The 22,979-nt window shown below is 48.5% G+C and overlaps 6 protein-coding genes across 6 annotated transcripts; 4 read left to right on the forward strand and 2 right to left on the reverse strand.

Moving 5' to 3' along the window:
- Positions 1-5,086: 5,086 nt before the first annotated feature.
- Positions 5,087-9,069, forward strand: FPOAC1_008275 (uncharacterized protein; the record flags this gene model as incomplete). Its single annotated transcript, XM_044852720.1, has 5 exons — positions 5,087-5,905; positions 5,965-8,256; positions 8,314-8,530; positions 8,586-8,856; positions 9,042-9,069. 5 exons carry the CDS (start codon positions 5,087-5,089, stop codon positions 9,067-9,069), a joined length of 3,627 nt encoding a protein of 1,208 aa, XP_044705390.1.
- A 1,152-nt stretch (positions 9,070-10,221) lies between these two features.
- FPOAC1_008276 (uncharacterized protein) lies at positions 10,222-11,148 on the reverse strand (the record flags this gene model as incomplete). The annotated part of the gene is made up of 3 exons (XM_044852721.1): positions 10,222-10,388; positions 10,444-10,953; positions 11,013-11,148. The coding sequence occupies 3 exons, from the start codon at positions 11,146-11,148 to the stop codon at positions 10,222-10,224; spliced, it is 813 nt and encodes a 270-aa protein (XP_044705391.1).
- Positions 11,149-15,296: 4,148 nt separating this feature from the next.
- On the forward strand, positions 15,297-17,309 carry FPOAC1_008277 (uncharacterized protein; the record flags this gene model as incomplete). Its single annotated transcript, XM_044852722.1, has 4 exons — positions 15,297-15,356; positions 15,454-16,239; positions 16,312-16,452; positions 16,506-17,309. 4 exons carry the CDS (start codon positions 15,297-15,299, stop codon positions 17,307-17,309), a joined length of 1,791 nt encoding a protein of 596 aa, XP_044705392.1.
- A 998-nt stretch (positions 17,310-18,307) lies between these two features.
- Positions 18,308-19,757, forward strand: FPOAC1_008278 (uncharacterized protein; the record flags this gene model as incomplete). The annotated part of the gene is made up of 5 exons (XM_044852723.1): positions 18,308-18,329; positions 18,383-18,502; positions 18,558-19,070; positions 19,121-19,297; positions 19,357-19,757. 5 exons carry the CDS (start codon positions 18,308-18,310, stop codon positions 19,755-19,757), a joined length of 1,233 nt encoding a protein of 410 aa, XP_044705393.1.
- A 410-nt stretch (positions 19,758-20,167) lies between these two features.
- Positions 20,168-21,157, forward strand: FPOAC1_008279 (uncharacterized protein; the record flags this gene model as incomplete). The annotated part of the gene is made up of 1 exon (XM_044852724.1): positions 20,168-21,157. One exon carries the CDS (start codon positions 20,168-20,170, stop codon positions 21,155-21,157), a length of 990 nt encoding a protein of 329 aa, XP_044705394.1.
- Positions 21,158-21,180: 23 nt separating this feature from the next.
- FPOAC1_008280 (uncharacterized protein) lies at positions 21,181-22,746 on the reverse strand (the record flags this gene model as incomplete). The annotated part of the gene is made up of 5 exons (XM_044852725.1): positions 21,181-21,696; positions 21,753-22,285; positions 22,359-22,447; positions 22,495-22,571; positions 22,696-22,746. The coding sequence occupies 5 exons, from the start codon at positions 22,744-22,746 to the stop codon at positions 21,181-21,183; spliced, it is 1,266 nt and encodes a 421-aa protein (XP_044705395.1).
- Positions 22,747-22,979: the final 233 nt, after the last annotated feature.

Raw genomic sequence — 22,979 nt, forward strand, 5'->3', positions numbered from 1 at the left:
TGGCCTCTTTGCTCTATCGGCTACAGTCAATTATGTAAGTCCTGAGGGGATGCCTCCACATGAACACGGTGACATGTACTTGATGGGGGGCCGCCTACGATACTAAGGAAGCAATTGTCCTTTTTTTACATGGCCCTAACGCAGAGACAGCCAGAGACACGATTCCGTTTTGGAAACCGTCGGTCAAGAGCGACATATCGTATATTTGACGGTGATAGAGTCGGTGACGAGCACGAAATGTCGGAGTCAATGTCGGTGTCGAGAGACCTTGCTGAAAGTACAGGGAATGTATATCCACTCACTCCGTAATCCATCCTGTCCGCCTCGAAGACTGGCGGTCCGAGTGCAGTAGTCGACTGTCCGTTATCCACAGGAACGATGAGAGCTGGGGGGTCCATGTCAAAAGCAAACAGGCCACAGGGGACGGAGGTCGGAAAATGGAAGCCCAAAAGGAGCAGGGGTAGATGGAGGTATCTAACAAGAACGCAGACTGGCAGCGGTATCATCCAAACAACAAGGAAAAAGCAACGAAGCACGAGACACGCATTATCGCTGGCGGCCAACGACAACACAGAAACAGAGAGGCCCAAAGGCGGACAGGTAGGCAAGCAGCTTTCCTAGCCGCCAGGCCTTGAACAAGTAGTCCAAGTCAGTCAGATCTTTAGAGCGTGATCGCGAGATCATGAAATCATCTGGGGCTGGACTGAAGCGATTAGGCGGGGAAGCCCTGAAAGCTCCATCATCACCAACTCCTCAAAATAACCAGCAAGGCCTGACCGTTTCCTCTATTATCTGACTTGGTGTCTTGTCCAGCTGCGAGCATTGCATTGCCATATATAGATGTCTCTTGCTCAGTGCGTACCATCACCGTCTTTAATACCTATGGACATCCCACGAGCGCAGATAGGCGTAGCGTCATAGTACAGCGGCCTGTCAAAGACAGATCCCGTTCCCAGTGCACCGGCGCAGGGCCTAGGATGACCGTCGTCGCGGGCGCGCCTTGCATTCCGCGCCCCACTTGATGTGAGGCTCCCCTGGTCAAGCGTGCAAAGTCCTAGTGGGAGACGGACTATACACGGGGAAGCTGATGAGACTTCCTGTTCACCTCGCGTCGAAAAACCCCTGCATCAGGCTGGTTGGATCTCATTTACATGCACTGTACGTGCTTGCACGCCTGTTCTGCCATCGTGTATAGTGTTCAAACGACCATCGACACGGCTCGCTGCTTGAATTGCAACTCTGGAACAGTCTAATCTCACCATGATTAGATGTTTAATTTCATGGACCTTTTTATATCATCAGACATCTATCATTTTCGATAAAACACTTGTTCAAGTAAAAACCCAGACCGCCCAAGGTCTCGGTCTCCCAACTCCATTCTGTTGCATATCCACGCGTTGCTTTAGAAATTGTTTTATCTGTAGGTACTAAGATAGCTGCGTGCCCCTATGGCCTATCATTCACTTCATCAGAATGCCAAAGCGCAGTGGACTCTGAATGATTATCGGTCATGCCGTGGTGATAGCATATTGTCTGGTATGCGCTTATTCTGCGACGACAGTGACAAAAATTAATGTGTGAAGGAAGGTAATAATTTTTATATGTCGAACCAAATGCAAGGAGATAGGCATGAGATAGGATGCCAATGTTCCACAAAAAGAGGCAAACAGTATGTACTCTATATGTATAAATTCGTCATCGAACCTGTCATGAGATGAAGAATGAATCTGGCCCACGAGATCGACAGGAGAATGAGCGATCACTAACGATGAGGGGAAAGCATCGCATTTACATTTCAGTCGACAAACTCAGTCAGGTATAGTTACGATCCAGAAGCTATCAGACTTCAAGACACACCCACATCAAATAGTTGCGATCCAGAAATCAGGCTCGTTCTTGGTATCTCCTTTTAGTACTCGGTAGCCTCTGGATGATTCATTCGCGTATCCACAACGCGTCAAAGCTCGTCGCCAGAGGAATGAAAACGACTGTCAGCTCCAGCAGGGAGACGAGTCGTGAGCTAGAAGGGTTCATCTCGCTATGGAAAGATTGGAAACTCGAAAGAGACGCTAATAAAGCCCCTCTCAGCTTGCCGGCCCCCTCGGATCTGCAACCTATTTGTCCTGCAACACTGTTGTACCCCGCAACGGTCGGACGGTACTGGCGCCCGAAAGGGATCCAGCATTAATTCAAGTTAATTGCTGAAAAGGATGGAGGGGGAGTCTATTGCTTCCAGAAGAGGGGAGGGGCTGCCGTTTTGCTTGCACTTGACCAAGCATTTGTTTCCACAAACGCTGAGCTGAATCTGAATCGTCCCGACTAATATGTAGAATGTCGTACGTACATATAAGATTTGCCTTTTGTGTATCGGTCTGGTTCAGTTAACGACTGACGCGGGACGGTTCGGGACGCAACAGGCAATGCTTACAACGGCATGCAGCTTCCTCTCGCGATTGTAGCTTGTGCAACATCTGGAACCTTAAATGGTGGTGCATAATTTCTTCGCAAAAATCACAGTGCATAATCTGAGCACTGTATAAACAGATACATCAATGTACAGAGTACATCTGGACTACATACTTAGACACAAATCCACCTCTAGCAGATAATAATATATAATGGGTTGCGGGTCCGCGGCAGTCTCCCGGAGTAAAGGGTGCAATGGTTTGGGTTAGGCTCCACGTGGTGTCAAGGCGATAGGAAGTGGAGCATGTTTACTGCTCTTCTGCTGTTGTTGTTGCAGTACGAAGTAGGTAGGTTCTGTTCTCTTTTTGACCTCCCTGACCTCCTATGATTTCTCGTGGTGGCCTTGATTCCCCTTTCATTGATTTGAAGCCAGTGGAATGCAACCCACAGGTATAAGTATGTACTTTAGCTGACAGTGCTAACTCCGCTATACATGCACAACATCTTTGCGACTGCTAAATTCATTTCTGTGTTACGGAAGAACTGAACATGTCTGCGAGTAACGTCTGGTGCGCTCGGTTAGAAATAATGGTCGTGCTTATACGCCAGTCTCGTTGTCAGTGGTGGGTGCGTAGACTGGCTGTAAACTAGAGAACTGGGAGATGAGGATGAGATTAGACAAGGGGCTATCGTCTCGTCTTACCTGAAGCTTAAGCAGAAGGCACACTGTCGTTGACCAGTGCGAGTTAAGTACATGTTGGCACCAATTTGGAAACACGACTTGATTGCTCTTCCGCTGACTCATTTCATGATTCTCCTTTGATGAATGAAAGGTTGAAAATGAAAAGAATGGCCCGTTTCATAGCAATGACCTATGTTGGTGGTTCATAATTGATACAGGACAAACATCGTCGTCACTTGTAGTCACCACCTACATGTGTAGATAAATGGACAACGGCTCTCGTTTGCGTAGCCATCACCTACAGCCTGCATGACATACTACTTGCCTGCCCATCAGTACTGTTAATCCGTCACCTTTCAAACCATTGGTCTAGAGGGATCAGAACAGACGAGAATAGAACCAGAATCGGTCACTCGCGAGGTTTCATCGATCGTCTTCGCCCCGTGCGGGTGAGGCTTTGAGCGCCAAGAAGAATTGCGTCCTGTGTACTCCTTTATGTCCATGAGTATTCTGCTACGCATCCTGGTCAGAACTTAACAGAGAACGTTCGATCTTTTGGATTGAAGCAGGCGACGATTCATGTACTGGAAGAGTAACAGTATTGTCACAGAAAAGGAATAGACTAGGTCGAGAAGCGATAATAATTGAAGTAATAGCGTGCTTCGCCTTGCTCTTGTCCAGCCAGGGGCAGTCAAGTGTTGAAGGAGGCAGGTAGTAGTGATTCCGGACATCACTCTCTTCGTTATCTATGGAAGGCAATGCAATATAACATTCATCTCGAGCTGTGTTCTGTGTATATTGGTCCGGATTGTACCCTAAGTTAATTGCCCACCAACCCATCTAGTCACTACAACGCAAGGATGGGCAGGTAGTATGATAGCCGCTGGCAGAATTGACACGGTTATTATGTTGTGTCGGCCCCGTTTCTCCTTTCGCATGTAGCAGAATCGGAAACCCAACCAGTTACCTAAAAGGGTTGACGAATGGGACATAGACGGTTTCACTACGACGTGATTTTTACAGTGGAGAAACGACAGTATGTACGTACCTGTCAATGCCAGAAGATGTCAATGTCAATAATGTGTCGAACGAATGGACAAAATTTGCCAGCTACCTACGGAACTAGCAGAGTGATAATAGACCTGCTATGTATCAATTTCCCCAGGACATATACTACTAACGTGGTAAATGAATGAATGAATTGGATGCATATCAAGGAGGAAGTACAATAGGACCCCTCATCAGGCTCTAACTGATTAGCCTGTTCATCCTACATCAACACTCAATCAATCGATCAATCAGCCAGCTACTAAGCCAACCAGTACGGTCCAAACGACCAGTCCTTTTCCTCTTTGAACATTTAGATGAATAAAACCCCACTAGTTGGAAATTATCTGATAGAAGTTGTTGATGGAACATCGATCCATTAATACCAAGGTACAGAGCTATTTGCGCCGGGCTACATGTAGTAGATAGGTCGCCTACTGCCACTTAAACGTTACCTCTCTACCGGGCAGTTAGTTGCCCGCTGTGACCTCTTTTTCTGGCAGGTTGTCTGTCTTCTTTCTATACCGTCTTTTCACAAACACAGCGCTTTATCCTTTGCCCAAATTGGCCTCTCTGCTCTGCTTTGTATGTCCATTCTAACTTAGCATCGTTTCAGTCAAACCGCCTGTCGCCGCTCTCCTCCTTGCCCTCACTCCTTCTCCTGTCAGCCCCTCGCCGTCCACTCGCATCGAGCCTGGTCCCAGCGCGCTCACCCATCTAAGCAACCCCCCCTGGATTCTTGGCCCTCTCTACTCTACTCCGTGTTCTGCCTCCCACAGCAAGGCCTGCAACTTCCCGCGACTCGCGACTCCTTGTAATTCTAGTGGCATGCTGCTGCTGCGCCGTTTCTTCCATATCTCCAACTGAAATCTTCAAAATCGGCTTCCTCTTGATCAGCAATAGGGTCCGCCGTTTTTGACCATGCCCTGAGGTGAGCTTTGCAGCCGCAATATGCTCAAGATACAGACCGCCGCCGTGCCGCCAAGTATCCACTCTTCGCGCACTATCCACGACCCCTCCGGCGACTCAAAGTCCGTTTCCGTGCGCATCACGTCTACCCCCGTTCAAGCTTCCGAACAACAACACTCAACTACTCGGGCTGATCCCGCCTGGGGCCTCATGAACGGCATCGTCGGTACCGCCCCCATGGGCGCCATGTACGTCCGCGCCCTCTACGATTACGAGGCCGACGATCGCACCAGTCTCAGTTTCCACGAAGGCGATGTTATCCAAGTCATCACCCAGCTCGAGAGTGGCTGGTGGGATGGTGTCATTAACGGCGTTCGAGGCTGGTTTCCAAGCAACTACTGCCAGATTATAACGAGCCCCGACGATATACCCGACAGTGCCCACAATGGTGCATTCGATGTCGTCGAGGACGATGTTGAGGACCCTGAGATTTACGACGATCAATACGATCAAGACGACGACTCTGAACTAGATGGCCCCATCGCTTTGCCGCTCGAGGGGACTGATGGGGGGGATAGTTCAAGGGCCGATTTCTGGATTCCGCAAGCAACCCCCGATGGGCGCTTGTTCTATTACAATATGATGACAGGAGACCGTAGCATGGAACTCCCTTTGGAGTCTCCTGTGTCCACCAACGAGACTGGCCCACGAGATCGAATGAATGTTAATATCCCCGACAAAACCAGGCCACCTCCTGAGATGATGGCTCGTGGTCTGACCCAAGACGAGGACGACGAATCTTTGACATCTGCATCTGAGGCTGAAGGTGACTCGTCGAGACTGACCTCACGTCGTTCAAAGGTATCTAAAAAGATGACGAAGGCTACTGCGGTACAATTAAAATTGCTAACACTTTTCAGAACCGTCATCGTTCTTCTTTTGGTGCTCTGTCGCCATCGACATCAATGGATTCGATCAACGGCGCATCGCCTGTTGGCCGTGTTCGAAATGGCGCTTCGTCGAATGGCCTTCTCTCTGCGGGACAAGTCCCCAATATAGCATCAGCAACCTCTTTTACCAGCACTACTTACAACCTTCCCACTACAGCCACTGTTCCTCGATCGTTCTTCGATGACGGCTCTACGCCTTCCCTTAGCTGGACCCTGCTTGTCTCTAATATGCGGCGTGCTATTGACCGCTATCGCGAAGCTATCATGAACAACAACCGTTCAGAATATGTAGCGAAAGCTGAAGACATATCAGATCACTTGCGATTGCTGCTCGCCGCTGGCTCGGGGACTACTGACAACCATTCGGGCCAACCCTCTATCATCTCAACAAACAAAGCTCTGTATCCCCACTTCCGAGACATGATGTCCAAGTTCTCCAAACTCGTCATTTCCTCCCATATAGCGGCTGCGGATTGGCCCAACGCCGAGTCTATCCAAAAGTGTCTGCAAGAGGCTGATGGTGTTCTTATGGGTGTGTACAGCTACGTGGAAGTGGCTCGACAACAGCGCGGCGAAGAGATCCCTCGACTCTTCCCTGGTTTTGTTATTGGCAGTAATACAGGTGGCAGTTGGCAAAACAACGGCCTAGGTCCTCGAGATGAAATCACAGCCAATTTTCTTGAAGACGAGGAGGGTGTTGTGGAACCGACCGCAATCCTGGACAACAAAATGCTCGAGCGATTGGACGAGCAGAAGCGTATCCTCGTATCCAGCATCCGGGAACTTGACAAGAGCCTAGTTGTGATGGACAAGATTATCACGCCTTACAGACACGAAGTCATCGGCAATAACGTTTGCTTTGCTGGTGGTAGGGTTCTTGATACATTCAGACAATGGATTGCCATGATTGAGTCCATTGATCTATCTTCTTTAGGCAACAGCTTCCAAACACCTCAGTTATCTGACCTCGGTACTCACAAGCAGAGTCTTTACGACAACATATCTGATCTCATCCTTGGATGCCAAGCTGTCGCTGGACCTCTAGCCGATGAATGGTCCGAAGTTCGTGGTGAGGCATTGGAGAATCGTCTGGAATATGTGCGACAATGTGCCCGGGCATTGGAAACCAATTCCTCCCATATTGGCTTCTCTCTTCAACTATTGTCCGAGCAAGTTCAAATTAACATGCAATCACACCAGATCGAGCCTCGGCCACGAGAGAATTCTTTTGTTCGAAGCACTCTCCAAAGAGGCGAAACAATGCCCTACGATCGTCCACACCAGCGTACAGAATCGAGGACAGCTCCAGTGCGTCCGCCTCTTATCACATCACAATCATTCACCGAAGGCGAGCCTGCACCCGGCAATATGCGCAGAGGTGATTATTCCAAGGTGAAGAAGATCTTTGGTGAAGACCCGTCTCCACAGGTCCAAGTGACGGAAGACACACCGGAATTCCTACTCCTGGATTACGAACATGAGGTATCTTGGGATAGCAAGACCTCGCCACCTACTGTAAAGGGAGGATCCCTGCTCGCTCTTGTCGAGCAACTAACTCGCCACGACAAGCTCGATTCAAATTTCAACAACACATTCCTCCTTACTTACCGATCTTTTACAACGGCGCGAGAACTCTTCGAAATGCTTATCAAGCGATTCAACATTCAACCACCGGAGGGTCTCAACCCGATCGATTATGAGATTTGGAGGGACCGAAAACAGAAACTTATTCGGTTCCGTGTTGTCAACATCCTGAAGAACTGGTTTGATAACTTCTGGATGGAGGATCATAATGACGAGTCAAAACAGCTTGTTCGAGATGTTTACAGCTTCGCCAAAGATACGGTCAAATCGACAGAGACGCCTGGTTCAGCACCTTTAATGGCAGTCCTTGACCAAAGGCTGAGCGGTAAGGATGCTGGTGCTCGCAGAATGATTCAAACGGTGAATCAGAACACACCAACCCCGATCATGCCCAAGAACATGAAGAAGCTGAAATTCTTGGATATTGACGTTATTGAATTCGCACGCCAGCTCACGATTGTCGAGTCTCGATTGTATGGCAAGGTCAAGGCGACAGAGTGTCTGAACAAGACCTGGCAAAAGAAGATTCCTGAGGGCGAGCCTGACTTGGCCCCCAACGTCAAAGCACTTATCCTTCATTCTAACCAAATGACAAACTGGGTCGCCGAAATGATTTTGGCACAGATGGAAGTCAAGAAGCGAGTGGTTGTGATCAAGCACTTTGTTTCCGTTGCCGACGTGAGTCAATCGCAGTCATAATATTTTCCTATCACAAGGTTACTAACTCCAGCATAGCGTTGTCGTGTTCTGAACAACTTCTCAACACTAACGTCGATTATATCCGCATTGGGTACTGCACCCATCGCTCGTCTCAAGCGGACATGGGATCAGGTGCCTCAGCGTACACATGCTACATTAGAATCAATGCGGAGAGTGATGGCGAGCACCAAGAATTTCGGCGAGTACCGCGAAGCTCTTCATGCCGCTAACCCACCTTGTATTCCCTTTTTCGGTATGTGCCCCTTTCCGAGAATTAGGCTATGAATGGCAATACTCACATGGTAAAGGTGTCTACTTGACCGACTTGACATTTATCGAAGACGGTATTCCGTCCATCATTAAGAAAACTAACCTCATTAATTTTGCCAAACGTGCTAAGACCGCTGAGGTCATTCGAGACATTCAGCAGTATCAGAACGTGGGGTACTCGTTGCAGCCCGTACCTGAGTTGCAAGACTACATCTTGAACAACATGCAGGCTGCTGGTGATGTACACGAGATGTATGACAAGAGCTTGCAAGTCGAGCCTCGTGAGCGCGAGGATGAAAAGATTGTGAGGTATGTTGCATTGCGGAATACACCCGCATCGTATGGAGCGGTGTCCTCTTTCTTTTGAGTCGCTATTATACGATAGTTACCGCATCAGGATTGCCAGTTCCCATTAGCAGCTCGCGTTCTTTCTCCCTTTTTTTCTTGACCAAATATGGAAAGATCTATGCTTACTTGATGTTTCTTAATTACAGGGTTTTGGCCGAGTCTGGGTTCCTCTAAGCAATGAAGCCTTGCAAATCTTCGAAACATTTATGCGGCTGCGAGTCCCAAGCATCTAGTTTTGGAAAGCGGATCGAGAACGAACCGGGATGGGTAGTATTACAACACCATCAGCTATTCTGACAGATTATGGTGGTCCCGAGTGGCCATGATTTGCGGCGTATGTTACGCTGCCAACCATTATAAGTGGCGGGAAGCGGCACGACACCACAGCGCAGGATCGGGAGACGGCCCGGATGAGTTGGTGTGGTAGCATTTGGTAACATGGGGTTTTTTGAAAGTGCGGAGATGCTTGACCTGGGCGCCAGTGATAATGGGAACGTCTTTAATTTGACGAGGCATTTGAAAAAGAGGGCTCCAAACCGGACTTACAAGCAACCCTACTCCGAGGATTGGGGGATCATTTTGGGCGGGTTTGTTTGGCGTACCAGATATCATAAGGGGGACTTTGCATGGGAGACGTTTTCACACTTTTGACGGACATGAACGGTGGCATTGGCAAGTGTACGCTGGTCGCACAAGAACTGAATATACCTGGGAGACCCAGGAGCAGGGCGTATAGTAAAATTAGAGGCTTCCAAAGGGATCGCAGGGTCAACTTTCGAAACTGTCGAATTTCAAATGCAGTGAATAGTGCAGATATACAGCGGCGAGTTAATATTGATGGTCAATCTAGCAGTGCTCTGAACTTGCCACGATACCAAGCATCACGTTGCCAAGCTCATGATAGCTCATGATGGTTGTCCTTTGTATCTGCCGAGGTTAGTGATCGATGGTGATTGATCAAAGAGACGGACGAACATGCAGTGTTCCCGTTTCAGCATTGCGCTGCACCTCATCTGCCGCTACTCTGGACGGTTCACAAATGTCACATGCCCATTAGATGCTCACGGACGCCGGTGTGATAAGCCTGCCAGGTGAAAAGTACACAGTAACCTGAGCTTTTCTAGCCACAACAACATCCAGTGGGGAGGCCGATGGGAGGATAGTTCGCGAAAGAGTCAGTTATTTAGATACGTAAAACAATTGATAGAAGAAAGAACGCATTCGAAAAGCGCCTAAAATATAAATTTCGTGGTGTAAGCCGTTTGGGATATCATTTTCCGTCATTAAATTCTACATGTTCCCTCCACCAATATACTAACCAGCCATTTAGTGCTTGTGAAGCTTGGCCTTGATACGCTCGCCGAGGCTAGGCTTATCCTTCTTCTCCTCATGAGAGCTACCGTGGTGCTTGCTGCTGGAGTGCGACTCAGTATGAGAGGTTGGCTCTGAGCTACCACTCTCACCAAGGTGAACGCCCTTCTGCTCCATGAGTCCTGATATCTATTAGCCATGGTCGAAAGGTAGGAAGTGCAGAGAAATTCTACTTACGGTCGGCCTCACGTCCAGCACCGGGGTTGGCAGCGTCGAAGTTGCCGCCATCGGCAGCAAATCCGGATGCAGTGATATATTCATCCTCCTTTGGGTCGTGGGGCTGATTCTCCGAGCTGGACGATTCACCAGCGCCCGAGCCGACTTCAGTGGGCTTGTTGGAGGTTCCTTCGACAGGAGCGTTACCTGCATCGCCGCCAAACTCCTTGGCGAGCTTTTCGATGGGACGGGGGCCAGGTCCCTCGCCAATCTTGGCATCGGTACCTTCAGAGGTGTCGTCTACATCATGAAGATCCTTTTTGCCCTTGTCGGCTTGTTCTGGGGTGCGGGTATCGTTCTGCTCAGCAGTGGTATCCTTTGAGTGGTTGGGGGCGGCAGCAGGAGCCGGGACTGCAGATGAAGAAGCAGTTGTTGTTGAAAGAGGGTCTTCTCGTCCAAGTCCGGATGTGTTTTCCTCGCCATGCTGTCCGTAGTTGAAATTCTCAGCTACCTTCTCTTGCTGTGGGGTTTCTATAGCCATTATAGTCAGTAAGATAATTCGCATATTAATATAGGGACCCATGACGCACCTAGGTTGCCAGCATCGTAGGGCTCGCCGCGGGCGGTGTCACCCTTGACTCCAGAAACAGGCTCCTTATTGCCAGTCTGACTCTCGCCCCAGATGGCTTTGGAGGCAGTAGCAGTGAGGTTGTTGATGGTCTCCATTGTGGTTTAGTTATTCGAGTGGTGTGAGAGTACTGTGTAAGTAGAGTTGAACTGATCTCGCAGTGGGGGTATGGTTGAGACTTGGCAGGGTATCTTGAGAGCAAATGGGGTATAATGGAAAAGCAGATGGTGAATGAAGAGAGGCAGAAATGTTATGGAGATGGTTGAAGTTTAAATAAAACACAATCTAGCTGGTAAATGTCATGACAACAATGTCAGGGAGGAGAGGGGCTTGATGAGCTCTGACGTCGTTGTTTGTTTGAGTGCCAGGTTAGCTACCTCCAATAGGCAGGCAGGCCCTTGATAGGTATGGACAGGCAGTTGAAGAGGCCGGGCAAGATACATCATGAGTACTATGAATAGAAACCTTGGTCGAGGATCTACTATACGTTGATGACAGGCTCTATGTACTAACCTAGTACAGGCTGAGAGTAACCTGCTGAGTGTGCAACAGCGCACAGCGTAACACGTTGGATACTGTCCTTCATCAGTTCGGTCAAACCTGGAATACAGTCCAGGGACAAAGATAATTGTCCATCTTCCGTATGTGGCGGCTTCAGGTTATGACGCCGCGGTCGATCAATGGACCAGACCTGGCAGGGCATGACATGACAGTAGCCCAGGCGTAGTATAGTGTATCGTGCTAGAGTGCCCTGTAGCTTACAGTAGCGAGTAGCCTAGCTACTATCTGCTTTGAGGATGGGAACCGTATCCCCGGTCAACTTCCCACATGCGCTCGGCTTATTCCAAGCATGAGTGGGGTTGGATAGATGATGTAAAGCCTGACATACAAGAGGGTATGACGTGACGCAGCCCCTCCATAGACAAGGGACGATGAACTTGGCTCTGTTTTGTACCAGGTAGGTAGGTATGAATCTAGTGTAGATGTCTACCTAGGTACCTCCTATGAAGACTAAAAAGAAACGAGCAGTACAACGGAAATCCACAAAAGGAGAAACTACATGGTATCTGGCAAAAACATATAGTTGTTCTTTTCGCTGTGCTATCAAGTCATGACTTCTGGGCTTCTTGGACCAAACAGACTGTCTGTGCTAAGATACCTGGTATTGTAAGGTTAATTGAAATGGGTGTGTCTGCTACGTCATTATTTAATACGATGATCAAATCGTGGAAGAAAGCGGGGAAAGCTGGACAAGCTTCTTCTAGATACTATCTAGAGCTTTAGCATGTCAGTAGTCATGATAAAACCAAAAGCATTGTAAAGAGTTGGGAAATGAAGCAATACAGAAAAGCCATTGCAACCTACTCTCATGCCAAGCAAACGCGCATGTTTATACATATATTTTTAACGACGCTTAATTATAGTCCGACTTGGCACTGAGTGAGTGTCCTTAATTACTAGTCCCCATATTATCTGTAGGTGAATCTAATCATCTCCAGGCTTCACTTGACTTGGACAACACGTTCTCCCAGAGTAGTCACTTGCGTCTCATTTGGAAGGAGATATTTGTAAAGGTCCTAAAATATGAGCATCACACATCACATGTATCTATTATTATGTATGGATAGTAGACTAGACTATATAGATTCCTGATGAGATCCATGTTCACATGGATCTGTATGGAACCCACCCGTCCGGTTGCCATCGTTCACGTCTTTACAAATTAGGCAGCTCGCTGAGATACGACGGGCGTAAGAAAAGGCTTTCTGGGACAATGCAGCCCTGTATTTGTGGTTAACAGCAATTCGGCCGAGTGCCGGCTTTTGTTTATGATGCACTGATATCTCTCCAGTTTGTCTTGATGAATGGTTCATGAATCATGAATACAATTCTCTCAACTCTGCTTAAGCCATAGACGGACTTGCCGAGGCCGGGCGCATTTTTTTCGAACACACAAACTCGCCTGGGACAACGCCCCGTCGGCAATCTAATATTGCGAGGTGAGGGCGAATTGGAACACGAAGACAAGGCTTGTTGTTGTTGTTTTATTCAGCATTGAGACGTAACGCTTATGCTAGGGGATAACCATTACTTATATAAACAACTAAATGGCACCATATCCCTAATGATGAATCGGCAGGTAGGTATTATCTAGATAGAGGTAGGGAGCCAACACACAGAGTTTAAAAGCTTGATACCCACCATCTAATAAACACACAACAACGAATACCCACCCACTGAAGAATATTCAAGACAAAGTGGTCCATGTCTAGGTTTGTAAGCATCCTCACACCGTTATCTGCCCCCCTTTTTCTTCTTGGTTGCTTTGTCTACGTCTGTCATAGCTTTCATCAACCACTTTACTAAACTAGGTATCCTGATATTTTCCCTTGTGAGTTGGGTGACAATAACTGATAGGGCAACCCGGAATGACACCATATGCACTGCGAGCTGTCCACAGTTCACCTGCAACGGGCATGGATGGGACTGGACTGCATCCATTGCCTTGGAGCCATGCCACCTTCAAGATCCGTGCGGGATTCCAGCTGTGCCGCGGGTTGCGAACGTGCGTCCGTTGCATTGAACCACAATGCTAGCTGAAGATCACCCCTGAGGTGAGATGTGATCGATGGGGATTCCATATTTTCGACATTTAGATGTAATTAATTAATCTCCACACTTTTCATGCTGACAGTGCCGAATCTCAGTTATAACTATCAGATATGTACCTACTAACCTAGCAAGACTGGAAGAGCATCTTAAGATCGGCAGGTACTGAGAGAGCAAGAGCAGAGCAGGGTTCTTAACAGTGGAGCGACAGTCTAATTTGGGTACCTAGAAGGAGACACTCTAGTTGGCTTTACCCTTTGCAGGGCTGGGTCCACTAGTTGGGCTGGGCCTAATACTTGTCTTGGTCTGCGTATCTGTAGCGTAATGGGATGGGTTTATCAACTTACGGCATCTGCTTCCGTTTCTGTCTGGACTAAACATACCTACTTTTTGGACTTTTACCCTTACTTGTCTGTTCAATCTTTAATCATTTCAACGTGTTGAAAAGCAAAACGTAAGCAATTAATCTCTGGACGTCGCACCTCGACACTTTGAAAAGTCCGACGGCACATATCATCACGCCTCTGGCTCTAAACTTGGATACCTACCACCACCACCCAGCCCTGACCCTGGCCCCCTTCTCTGTACGTTGATGAGAACCCGTTTTTTTATTTGGCCAATCCCTTTTCGGCCCATTCAATCATTGTATCTACATACATACAGACAGGCCCTGGTCGTACCTTGTTTGACTCGGTTCTGTTGCATTTCGAGCAACTTCACATCTGCCGAGTAGGAAGGTAGGTAAGTACTAGTCAGTTCAGCACCTCATGTGAATATCTTTCATCCCATTCTCTTAGGTAGGCAGGTAGTACCTACCCCGCGACTTTCACATCAAACACAAACATTCTTACCTTCTCTTCCCCTTCCCTCTTTCCGCTTGCTCCCGCGGGCTGTGGGCCACCCCTACCACATTCCTTTACCTTTTTACCTTTACCTTACCTTCCCATCTACTACGTATCGGAAACACAACGGGCTTGTCTACCTGTCGCCCGTTGTGGCCCAGTTTAACCAACATCAGCTGAACGACCATTTAGGGCAGGGCGATACACGGATACTTGCTCAACCCAAGCTGCCGGGCTCTTTTCATTTCGAGGACATACATGCAACGGCAGCTGTTTTAAGGCTGTGAGTGAAATCGTTCAGTTCAAGTCTTAAATGAGTGGTTGAGGTGGCAGACGCAGAACGTTACGGGACAAGCCCAAGGCGAGACGAGACTGATCTAGACGCGATTCATTGCATATTACTTGTTGTTGACGGGATCTTGCTACTTGACCTCACTCATCATCTTATTGTCCTTCATCCGCCACATAACATCCGACTTGGCGATGCTCCATTGAGCTGACCTCTCCATCATTCTTCTGCTGCCCCTATTAACCTGACCCGGATCCAGCCCACCCGTCAGGGCCACCACTAATAGGCTGGCAACACCACAGCAGTTTGCTTCTTTTGTACAACCTGCAACTGTTATCTCACTCGCTAGGGTTCCTACATAGGTGTTGGTATCGTGAATCCGAAGTATCATCAGCTTCGCAGATCTGCCTCCGCATTGTCAGATACACTCCTCCAGGTTTGCTGACGGTTACTGGAGTTCACTTTTCAGCAAGGCGCCACCCTGACGCAAGGTTTCTCGACGGCCATGGTCTACTGCGGTAAAGCCTCGCAGGGCTGTCAAAACTGTCGGGTCAGACGCATCAAGGTAAGATATTGTGAGCCGCATACAGACACTTTTATCCCACCTTCCTACCACCACATCTTCAATTCATTCGTTCAACTAACCGTTGTTGCCTTTCAAGTGTGACAAAATAAAACCTGAATGTTCACAATGCATTCGAGTTGGGAAAAGGTGTCCAGGTTATCGTGACCAACTGTCTCTCATGTTTCGCGATGAGAGTAGCAAAGTGATACAAAAAGCACATGCACAATGGGGTGTTGGCGATTCCGCCTCTGAGGGGTTGTCAGCACAAACTTCATCCAGCTCTCTCGCTTCGTCATATGCGTCCAGTGCTTCAACACATTCGTCTTCCTCCTCCACGTCGTTGCACGCTGGCTCGGCCTCCTCAGTCACAGTCGGCTGGCCCACATCTCCTGTTTCCACGCCGAGCCAGCAAACATTACCCCCGACCCCTTCATCTCCCTCCTCCTCCTCTTCCTTTATTGTAACCAAATCATCAGCTACCAACACAGCGATGTCTACCTTCACTCAACCACCACGACTTCCGACACCTATCGATTCGAGTATCGAGGACCAGGGTATTCAATTCTATGTTAATCGCTACCTCATTGGCCATCCCGATGAGCCAAGACATCCTGGTGACTTGACAAATACAGAATGGCTGTGGGATCCTGCTGTACAGGATATAATGGCTGCCGTTGGCCTCGCCAGCCTTTCGAATCTTAGAGGTGACAGCAGCATGATGACGACAGCGCGTCAAAAATACGGACTAGCCCTGCGTCAAACTGGTCGTCTTATACAGACCTCGAGCATGCCGGACTTTGAGGTTACAATGCGCTCCGTCGTCATGCTTGCCATGTTCGAGGTGTGTGCCCTTACCCCCGCTGCTGTTCAATATTCCCCGATGGTCAGCACGATTTCAACTTTCCCCTTTTATGCGTGCGATTCTGGGAACTCGAATACTAACATCTGACTGCAGCTTGTCAAGGGAGCGAATCAGGGCATTGCTCATGTGCATGCGCATGTTATGGGTGGTGTTGCTTTATTGCGAAGATGGTTACCTATGCCGGCGGCAGCCTTCCTTGGTGTTCGCGCCATGGTACAAATGTCTTATTCTCTTGTATGTCGTGGCGTCCCCCCTATAATTCTATGTTGACTTACAAGCCTGCACAGTTCATAGCCGCATACATCTCAGCAACATCGTTACCGGACCCTCTGTACGAATGGGTTTCGTTTGCCAAAACCCTCCTCGAACCTGCTGATCATCCAGCTACTGATCTCGGACCATTAGTTGGTCAATTTATTCAAGTATCAACCTATATCAGAGCTCATGCTTTTTCTGATGGCAAAGTGGACACGGCCGCCGCTTTGAAGCAGTTGTTCGCTCTTGATACGTCTTTTCTGGAATGGGAGCATAGCCTCGGACCCACATGGAGATTTCGCACAGAGAAAGCCAAACATCTACCATCGTCTGTGGTGTTTGAGGGTGTATATCATGTCTATTATGATATGTTTATTGCACGCATGTGGGGGCATTACCGGTGGGCACGCACTCTTCTCAATCAAACCATCATTGAGTTTGTCAAAAAATACCCCAAATCCAGTGCACCTTTAATGTCACTGGCTGAGTATGGACGGCGATACGAGATTGTAAGAGGGCTCGCCCGCGATACGCTTGTGAGCACCCCGACGCATTGGCGACACCCTCTCCTTACCGACAAATCAGCTATGCCAGTTGAGAGGATAGGAGGCGCGGGCTCAGGCTCGGCTGGACTTCCTGTCGTTCTATTCCATCTTCAAGTTGCTGCTTGTGCTCCGGGTGTGCCAGACACATACTGGGATTGGGCCTTGGCGGTGATGGAATGTATATGGAGTGACATGGGCATTCTACATGCCAAATCTATGATGGAATCTATGAAGGCATACCGAGACTCCTTACTAGTAAAGGAGGAAACAACTGAAAGCATTGTACGGTGATATATCTACAAAGGCACAACATGGCAATAGAAGCCAGCAAGTATCTGGGTCAGAATGACTGCATCATGTTCGGTGTTCATCGGCTGTTTGGGAGTCTGCATTTGCATAGATATTGGCATTGGCATTGGCATCGCCATTGAACTTTATTTTTCGGTGCGAGATGGGAAGATCTATATCGGAGTATTTGGGTTGCAATTTTTTGTTAATATCTAACGAACGTCATGCCATCATCCATTCATACCGTATTCAAGACAGTTTCTTGGTTAATATATCTAGGATCGCCATTTACATTATACTACGCAATCAACCTCGTTATTCATATTCCGCTTTCCATACATGATATTGCACCAACATCCTATACATTTTGTGATATAAATAAACTCTGAAAAGATTGTGGCAATGGCATTTCTCATGTCATCATTTCGAAAAGAAACGAGATGCTCACATTAGTATTTTCCCATCAGCGCAACAGTTAGTAGATAGAAACAGAATAAACTTGCCACCAGGGCAGGGCTTTTTTTTTTACAAGGCCATACAACCAAATAAGATTTCAAAAAAGTGTTATACCAGATTATATAACACATGAAAATAGCGTACTCTTTCATCACGCCCATCCGGCGGAAAAAAGGACGTCCAAGTCGCGGAAATCGAGTGAGAGTACCAAATTGATAGTAACTATGGACAGGCTTAGTACCTACTACCCCAGACATTACCTACTGGCGGAGCGTTAATTAATTGACATCCCCGGAGGAACAGTGTAGGCGTGGGCCGACTTTTAGCCACTCAGGCACGTGTATGTGTATCACTGGCAGCCATAATCGCAAGGCACCTAGCTAGGTACACTTCAACTCCACCACAGCATATAGCCTTGTCACGACGGCCATCTCTCGCGCAACCGAACCATTCACGATCATCGCTCAAAGTCGAAAATCATACTCGGTGCAAACACCACGCTTCTTCTGCAATCACCAACGAGCACAACTGCTCAACCTGCTCACATGGGGTCAGACGCCCGAAAAGGTAAACGCGACTCCACGATCGCGCGACTCAATGGGGCTAACCGTACCTTGCAGGTGATGATGGCACGATCAAAGTCGCATCAAAGAACAAGAATGGTAGAATAAAGCTGAAGAAGCCTGCGCCAAAACACAGCAAACCTGGAAACTGGAGGGATGGCAGTGTTATAGAGGGCGGTATGTCTCTATGTTACTTCTCGGCTACGACATCAACGTGACTAACTATTTAAAGACAAGAAGAAGAATGGCACTTCTCCCGTAGGTGCCCCTTCGCCAGGTCCTGTAGTGAACGAACTAGACGAAACTTCCCGCGAAACGTTTGCAACCGGACGACCACTCGAGGACAGTCCTGATCTCCAACAATGCAAGCATTGCAAGAAGAGCGTACTGAAGACTGCTGCCAAAGCGCATATTGCACAATGTCTGCGGTTAAAGAAAGAGAAGGCGCAAAGAAAAAAGGAAGCTCGTGAGGCTAGAGAAAGGGCAAAGGAAGCGGCAAGACAAGAAGAGCAACGAAAAGAAGACGAAGAAAACGGCATAGAACGAGGCGATGACGACAGCGACGATGATGGTATATCGGCCGACAAGAAGCCTACCGGAAGCAAGACCGCCAAAAAAGCTGCTGGGAAGAAGCCGGAAGAAGGCGGCAAAGGGAAGAAGCGAAAGGCCGATGGTGACCCCGACAAGGGACCAAAGAACAAGAAGAAGAAGGATGAGCCCAAGGCTAAAGTCCCTAAACCAAAGGGTGAGGCACTCTCGATCTATATCCTGAGGAAACTATTCTAACATGATCAGGGCCCGTGGACGTGGAACGGCAATGTGGTGTTCTGCTCGCTAACGGGCAGCCATGCGCAAGATCGTTGACGTGCAAAAGCCACAGTATGGGTGCTAAACGCGCAGTTGCTGGGAGATCTCTCCCATACGACATGCTTCTTGCTGCTTACCAGAAGAAGAACCAGGCAAAACAGCAGAGTAAGTCTCCGCCTTGAGCTGCACTGTGTTATAAATGCCCGACTAACAATCATCTACAGAGGCCGCACTTGACGCCAACGCACCAATAGAGGATGAAGACGAAGCGAATAATGGGCCTGTCGATTCGGATGAAGAAACAGCTGCTGTGATGAGTGCTCTGTCACAGTGGCGCCCACAACCTTTGATACCACAGCCCACATTCGCCCCGATAAAACGACAATATCAGCTTGCAAGACTGCATGAACAACTCCAGATGGCTACCAATAGCGGAAGAACAAACATCTTCTCTGTTACCAGCTTTGGGGCACAGAAGCTACCAGAAGGTCACCACGGATTGCAACCGGCTACTGAAGATGCACCGGGCGAAGTAGACCTTGGAGTTGCAGTTTCCAGCAACACGGGATGGACAACGGCTTCTTTCACACCTCAGAGACAACCTTCAGTTTCAAACAGAGCATAGAAACCCCCGCAGAACCGAACGAAGGTAAAAGAAGAAATCCCTTTTTTGCATGCCCTGCGACGGTTTATTCCAGGCTGAAGAACGACGATTCTATGCTCTCAGCAAAACAGAGTATCAAGCACAGCAGCCTCTAGAAACGATACACTCCCACTATCAGTTCATTTATATTGCATGCCTCGGACATGGGTCACATGCGACGGGACCGGGATTGGTGGGACCCGCGCCGAGGTTGAGTTATGACGTCGTAAATTTGGTAGCGCGTGTCGCTCATGACTTCGACTTCAGGCCGTCCGTCACCTTTTCTTATTCATAACTCTTCTCCCATGCCATGCACCTTTGCATGTCATGATTTCACAGCGACTACATTTACCAGCGACTATAAGCGAATCGTTTTAATCTCTTAAGTTGCAATGTCATCTCAACAGGCTCTCAGTGCCCTCGGACACGCCGTATCTGGCTCTATAGGCACAGCCATATCAACTGCATCTTTATATCCATTGGACCTCATCACCACACGATTGAAGGCTCAACGGAAAACTGGTGGTTCTGCGGACGATTATGATGGTGTCATATCCGCCTTGCGAGGAATTCCTGCAAATGAAGGAGGACTCAAGGCTCTTTACAGCGGGTTGGGAACAGACGTGGCCAAATCGGTCGTGGACAGTTTCTTATTCTTCGGTTTCTACAACTACTTGCGTCCTCAGCATCGGAAATCAACCGTTGTCGAGGAGCTTCTCGTTGGGGCTGTCGCTGGCGGTTGTGCTAGAGCATTGACCACTCCTATTTCCAACGTGGTGACGAGAAAGCAGATGCTGGGGAGTGAACAATCGTTTATTGAGATCCTTTCTGAAATCCGAAAGGAGAGCGGCCTGATCGGCCTCTGGTCCGGTTACTCGGCTACTCTGATGCTTACTCTCAACCCCAGTATCACATTCTTCGTCAATCGCCGACTCGCAGCACGCATCATACCAGCGCTCGAAGAGGAAGATGTGCCGGTAGCATGGATTGCTTTCTTGATTGCCGCTACAAGTAAGGCCAGTGCTACTGCTATCACATATCCTTTCCAGACGGGCAAAACCCGCCTCCAGGTGGCGAGTACCTCGGGCGACTCGCCAGGCGCAGTGTCGGGACTCCCAAAAGATGGAGGTATGAAGGCTAAGCATGTGCTGAGAAGAATTGTCGACTTTCTCAACCAGTCCATATATGGCGTCATCATTCGCATCATCAAAAATGAGGGTGCGAGGGCATTATATGCTGGACTTCGGGGAGAGCTGCTGAAGAGCTTTTTCAGTCACGGATTGACAATGCTCACCAAGGGTGTCATTCACAGGTTTGTCGTTCGTGCGTGGTTCATGATATTATTGCCTCGTCTACGACAAACGAGGTTGCGGACGAAGTAACGAGATATGCAGTCTGTCAGAGTTCAGCATTGAAAAGCGACACTTGATCGTTCTACAGTATTGCCTCCGTGGGCTGAAAAGCCAGTGCCTTCGGACTGGAGAGCAACAAGACCTGGTATCGAAGAACCCGAGACAGCATCCTGTTTCTGTGACTTTGAGGTCAGAGGTACGTCGCAGACGTAACAGGTCAGGGGTGGGATGTCCTCGGAAGATGCCTTCTTAGAAGGCGGGATCATAAACTGTTTGACGCAACTGTGGCACAGAACGTGGCCGCATTGTTTGGCCAGCATGGGGTTGGAGGCGTTGGTAAGCATCTTTAAGCATGAAGGGCAGGCTCTTTGCTTGCCCTTGGGCGTTTCCTCTTCGGTGAAGTTGATTGTTATGAGATTTTGCATTGTGATTGGGTGTGGGTTCCCAGCTGAAGAAGCTGGACACGTTGGAACTGTTTTGTCCTTCTTTGTTACTGGTGGGAGGTTGCTTGATTGAGCATCCGGTGTCAGTGACGGAGTCCAGAATGATGGAAGATGCGGTTTCGCAGCCTGTACAATAGAGCGTTAACACAGAAAACGGACGATTTCATGATTGGATATCTCACCTTATCTTCTTCCAGTGATTTCCTTGCTTTGATTTTGTCCTCCTGCGCAATGCGATCCAATTCGTCTTGATCAAGCTCAAACTTGCGTTTCGTTGCTGGTACTAAAGCAAGGACGTTTGATTCGTCGACTTTTGGAATCGGCTTCTCGTCATTCGTCTCAGTTGCATTGCCCTTCTTCTTCTTTCGGTCCAGACCAGCCTGTGTTAACTCAAAGTCCTGAATCGCACGTGCTTGCTCCTGTTCATCTTCATGCGCCTTCAGCTTGGCGGCCTCTTCCTCTGTAGCAGCGCGGGCCTTTTGGGCGCGCTTTATATCTTTCTTTTGGGTGAGGATGTTTGAAAGTGCGCATTCGCGACAAAAGATGTCGCCTCGACGACATGAGACAGGATCACGGGCGATGTTGAGACACAGGCCACAGGAACCGAATGGGAGGAAGGAGTCGCGGTGCAGACGGGCGGATGACGATGACCAGTGGGATTTTGCGAGGGCACGTTCGTGGGACGTGAAAACCGGTCGCGAGGTGTTACGTTTGCCTATGGGGTTTGAATTAGCAGTTGTTTGACTGGCATGTGGTGGTATCATCCAAGGCGTACTGTGTGCGGAAACCATGATTTATATACAACTCGAGAAGCTTTGCGATGATGTCGAGAATGGCTTGGAAGAGTGAACTCGTGTATTTGTTTTGAGTTGTGTAGCTGTAATCGTGATGTTTTCGGATAGAAATAACGCGCCTACCACATACCGCTGATTAGGATACGACGATGTCAAGGGCCAGAACGACGTCAGGATGTAATGTAGAAGCTTGGGAGTTGGGATGAACTAGAAGGAAATATGTGCTTCTGTAGGGTAGGCGCATATCGATAGGGAGGTAATTACTGGGAAACGGCTACAGGTGGGTCTTATCAGAGCCGCTTCTCTCCGAGATCAAGAAATGCTCTGAAACTTGGACTTTGCTTAGTTCCGCTCGACGTGCTTCTGCCATAGCTCTCATCATACTTGGTTTATATATTTTTATGCCATGCTCTGACATCCACTATCAGTTGTGTAAATCATGTCGGATCCTGAGCCACCTACGCAGCCAAGTTTGCCATGGCGCATAGCCTCAGTGGCTGTCATGGGCGCAGTTGGCGGACTTTCAAGAGGGTTTATGAATGGGTTCAACAACCTTGAAGTCACAGGACTCGACGGACTATTGGGTGTTCTTGATCGTCGGAGAAATGAGGGACG

The sequence above is a fragment of the Fusarium poae genome, chromosome 3, assembly GCF_019609905.1.
Source record: "Fusarium poae strain DAOMC 252244 chromosome 3, whole genome shotgun sequence".
In the NCBI taxonomy this organism is placed as follows: Eukaryota; Fungi; Ascomycota; class Sordariomycetes; order Hypocreales; family Nectriaceae; genus Fusarium; species Fusarium poae.